The 5,059-nt window shown below is 39.9% G+C and overlaps 1 protein-coding gene across 1 annotated transcript in view; it reads left to right on the top strand.

The window, feature by feature from the left end:
* The first annotated feature begins 821 nt into the window (after positions 1-821).
* The window catches only part of LOC137996655 (uncharacterized), a 6,632-nt gene continuing 2,394 nt past the window's right edge, over positions 822-5,059 (top strand). The window contains exons 1-5 of the mRNA XM_068842172.1: positions 822-1,013; positions 1,447-1,756; positions 2,418-2,501; positions 3,179-3,253; positions 4,755-4,841. Of these exons, the coding sequence (XP_068698273.1) occupies positions 849-1,013; positions 1,447-1,756; positions 2,418-2,501; positions 3,179-3,253; positions 4,755-4,841 (721 nt within the window). The 5' untranslated portion in view covers positions 822-848. The remainder of the gene's footprint in view (positions 1,014-1,446; positions 1,757-2,417; positions 2,502-3,178; positions 3,254-4,754; positions 4,842-5,059) is intronic.

Raw genomic sequence — 5,059 nt, 5'->3', positions numbered from 1 at the left:
ACCTGAAGCAAAAACCCCTGATGAAGACAGAAGCCGAAACGCGTTGGGTGTGAATTAAAGCATTTATGTTTGAAGACCATTCTCTCGAGTGCAATTTATATATATAAAACGGAGACCCAACACTGGACAACTGCTGGGGAAATAGAAAAACTGTAACTGTCCTGAGCGGGATTTGAACCCACGTCCCCCTCATCACTAGTCGGGTGTGATTTCCAGAATTTGTCCAGTGTTCGGTCTCCCTTAACTCTCTTTAAAAAAACTTCTCCTCTACTTGGACTGTGAATCCATTTGTGATCCTCCTGGAGGTGATACGCTGTTGGATAAAGGGATTCGTTTTGGGTCCATTTGAGATAGGTTACTGCGTCAGTTATCTGCAGCTCCTTAAGTTTCTACTTTTCAAACTAGCCAAGCCCTTTACTTTAATGATCATTTAATGATTCCTATCAATGAAGTGTTATGACCCCATCTTTTACTTCCTGTTTAAACTGCAATCAGTCTAGTTGGCTGTCCCTACTGTAAGCAGTATACCTACTGTAGACAGTATACACAGCTGTTCCCATTATAGACAGTTTAGATATCTGTTCCCATTGTAGACAGTGTAGATAGCTGTTCCTACTGTAGACAGTGTAGATAGCTGTTCCTATTGTAGACACTGTAGATAGCTGTTCCCATTTTAAAGAGTGTAGATAACTGTTCCTACTGTAGAGAGTGTAGATAACTGTTCCCATTGTAGACAGTGTAGATAGCTGGTTCTATGTAGACAGTTCAGTTTAGTGTACATGAGGAGTAGCTGACTCTTTCCTTTAACCTCGAAGTAGAGAAAGGACCCTGGCAACGAGGTTGCCATAATGGCGGCGACATTTAATGCCGACGAGACAGCCACTTTGAAATTTCTTTTTTCTCGGTTTTGTGATACCACGGTACGTCTTGTATCCCTTGAGAATTTTACGAAGGCCACATCTTTCAGCAAGTCAAATCTCATAGGGAAATGTTATGTTGCTAACGACATCGAAGTAAGTATTAATTAACTCTTTCGCTGCTCCAGTCACTTTGCAACAGCACCCTGCCAATCGCAAACATTGTGCTTTCATCTGATCAGCAAGATGGCTAACCAGTATATAAATCGTAGTGTACACCAGTTGCTAAGAGAGAGGAGGGAGGTCTTCTGGATATTCACAAACGCAAATTACCAAGAGCGAGCTTCAAATATTATCGTTGAGCGTTTTGTGCACTTCACTTGGAAAACACTCAGTAGTCCCTTCGACATTTGAAATGCTTAACTTCTTTGAAGGATGGGTTTACCGAGAAGAACCTAAAAGTCAATCGATGACAATCGATGATTGAAAATCCAATCGAACAATCGAAAGTCATGAATCGTATGGTGTAGAGTAGAAATCAATCTGGCTTTATTACATTAATTTTTTATTTATTGCATTAACCCTACAGATCTTCGTATCGTTTGTGGATTTATTTAGTAACATACAGAACGCCTTTGAAAACCCAGATGACCTTGACGAAGAAGCTAAAATGGCACTCGCACGCCTTTTAGCGGTACGGGCCTCATTTCCGAAGCTCCTGAAGATATTGAAAGTCCCTCGGCGGACAGAATCAGAGTTTAATGTGGTTTTGGCTTGTGACGTCATTCAGCCACTTACAGGTGGCATGTGTATAATTAACAGTGTCACAGACAAGACCGTGATTACAAACAGTAATGTAAAACTGCCAGCTGACTTGGACTTACCAGGAATAGCAATGGGTATGGTATTATTGTTGTATTTTTTGTAGTATCTTTGTTTCTATACCTACTCTTTTTAGTTAACTTCCTGATTTCTGTAAACTTGTACACCTACTCTCTCTAGTTAATTTCCTGATTTTTGTAAACTTGTATACTTACCTTTTTTTTAGTTAAGACATGACCCACCTAGATTAGCCTGTTAGCCTGTTACTTTCTACCCTGGATCCAGAGGGGGCTAATAACTCCCAAACCGACTTTAACGGACCCAAAGGCCTCAGTTACTGAAACAACCCGACGATGGTAGCCCCCTCTAGACACCCGAGTTAAAAATTTCCGCTTTTTCGGGAAAATTGAATCACTCTCACCATCAGAAAGAATTGCTCTGATTGGTCGCATTGATCACGCATCACAAAGCGTCTTTTTTTACAAGTTTAGCAAGAGCATAAAATGGGCGAGCTGATTGGCTGTGCTAGAGAAGCCATTTCGATGTTATACAGATCGGGGATTTATTTTCGGAAAAGCGCCAACAAAGTGTATTGCTAATTCTTTAAAATCCTAAAACCACTGGTAGCCAGGGTAGTTACTTTCATTCACAAAGAGTCATAGAACACATTTGGGCAACACCAAGCTGTGAAAATCTTGGGTTTTGCAGATTTGAATCGGGTTTTGCTCATTCTTACAGGTTATGCTGATGGCTTTTATGGTGAGCCAGATATTCTTGCTTGCCCAAAGGAACAGTCTCAAAAAGTAGAAAGACCAGGAGCAGGTATGTTGTGGTACAATTTGCCTGTTCAAGGAGAAGAGGATGAATTACGTCCCTGTTCGCCAATAAAATTCACCACAGTGGGGAAAGCAGCTGTTTGTAATGTCACCTGCATGCATGTGCCATTTCAATACATATCAGTCTAATATTATTCTTATTCAATATTTTTGCCATAAGTTATAAAAGGGACCACATAGTTTTAGCATCTATGATGTAAGTAGAGGTAAAAAAGTACCTTTGATATTAACAGTCGCTATTTCATTGATTATTCCAATGCATTTTGGTGTCAATTCCGAACAATGGTCACTTTCAATTTCAACTTTGTACATTGCAGTTTGTGGCCACATGGGAAATAGGGGCAAGCAAAAAATGAAGAGAGGGGAAGGGGTAGGGGTAAGAAGGAAACGCTCCATAAGCAGGTAAGTATGACCATTGCGTCGGAGCAAAATCAACTGTATTAATGTGGTAAATCTAAAAGCAAACTGAGGCTCATAGCAAGAACAATCTTTCTTGCAACAAATTGGCCCCACTCCTGTGACTGCGGCTGGCATATCGTACTATTATAATTCTGGAACCATTACAATTTCTATGGTACACCATGTAACCCCTTAATGTATAAAACTCTCTTGTCACATACAGTAGTTGTGCATATATTTAATGTTGTTCTCCCCTTTTTGCAGTTGCCATTCAGTCACTATCTACTGTTGAAGAGACTGATGATACAGTATCTACTGTTAAAGAGACTGATGAAACAGGTATATTATAGTTTCTAGTCCTTGTTGTCGCGGTGCCGTTTAAAGCATCCTGGCCTGATCGCAGAGTAATTCAGGGAATGGACTAAAGGATTGAGGATTTTTGTTACTATTCCCTCGGTGTTGTTATGTGAAATTATTGTGTCAGTATAAAACACATGATGACAAACAACAACCAACAAACAACCCTTGTCAATCAAATGGTGTGATGTCATCGATCATGTGACTTGTATAAAAGACCTTGAATATCCCATGCATAATAAACAACCAGCAACCCTTGTCAACCAAATCTTGATCGTGTTACATAACTCATTCAACGGCATGATTCTCTTGAAATGCTTTTAAATACAACATGTTTAAGGTATACCAGAAAATAACCCATCACGTTGTGACGGACAAAACCTTTTCGGGGGTAGAATAACAGCAACTTAGAGGAAAATACATTTACATGTCTAATTTGTCTATACATCTTGTGCAATATGATGCCATGTGCAAGCAACAGATTCACACCTATCACCTAATGTTCTAGTAAAAGTTTAACAGAACAGATATACTATAACAGATATACGTGATCTTTGAAGTCACACAATTTGATTGACAAGTGTTTGTCACCATATGTTGGTTTCGTAACCTTAGCTGTTTCTTCTGGGTGAGATATTCGAGGTTTTCGAGACAGTCACATGATCAACGATGTCACACCATTTGATTGACAGGGGTTGTTTGTTGGTTGTTGTTTGTCATCATGTGTGGACAATTTCACATAACAACACCAAGGGAAATAGTAATAAAAATATACTTCCAAAGTTCCTCAATCTTTTAGTCCATCACTGCATTACTCCGGGATCAGTTCCAACTTGAAATGGGGTCAGGAATCATTTCGGGTACAGTTTGAGTAGTTTTTTATTTATTTAAACAATATTTCTTCTCAACAATATTATTGCTCTAAGAGCATACTCATCAAAGAGAGCTTCTGTCGTTTATACGGCAACTGTGAGTGCAACGAACTGTTGTAAGACATTGCAGAGTAGATTACAGAAGATACAGATTATACTTTTTAAACTTTTAGCCCCCCCCCCCCCCAAAACTTGGTATTTATAAAGTGTCCTCCCCCCTCCCCCCTACAAAGGGGGAAGGGGAGGACAGAGACTTGATAGCAAGTGACGCACTATAGTCATAATGGAGAACATGCTATACTAATACATGCAAGCTGAATCTGATGTCATTACCATATTTGGAGGTCCGGATGCCCCGGGTTCCCCACGTGCCACCACAGGGAGCCCAAATGCATAAACTTGCTGTCAATCAAATGACATGATGTCACCCATCAAGTGACCTCCTGTACACTGTGTTTGTATTCAGTGGTATGGGTGAATTCGAAACTGGACTGTGTATCTGGAACCATAATTATTACAATTTCTATGGTACACCATGTAATTAATCCCTTATAAGTGTAAAGCTCTCTTGCCACGTCCCATCATAGTTGTGCGTATATTTAATTTCGCAGTTGCTGATGTTGCTCAACATGCTGACATTATACCGCCAGCCAGAAAGAGGCGTAAGTCAAACGAGCAGCGGAAAAGTAGTACTACAGGTACAAACTGTAACACTGATGGAATAATCTGCCATATTGTAGTTTTTGTGGAATGATTGTCTTTTGAAAAACGCTGTTCGCCAGCACACAGGTCCTTTGATTGGTGCGGCATGAGACCTATGATTGACATATTTTATCGCACATTTCTTGTCATTGTTATCGTAGTGCCGTTCAAGGCAAATACAGCCTCTCTAACCTGTAAAACATTCTTTACAAAT

This window comes from Montipora foliosa, chromosome 3 (genome assembly GCF_036669935.1).
Source record: "Montipora foliosa isolate CH-2021 chromosome 3, ASM3666993v2, whole genome shotgun sequence".
Classification (NCBI taxonomy): Eukaryota; Metazoa; Cnidaria; class Anthozoa; order Scleractinia; family Acroporidae; genus Montipora; species Montipora foliosa.
Note: the sequence above shows the minus strand (reverse complement) of the source record. Positions and strands in the feature narration are given on the sequence as shown.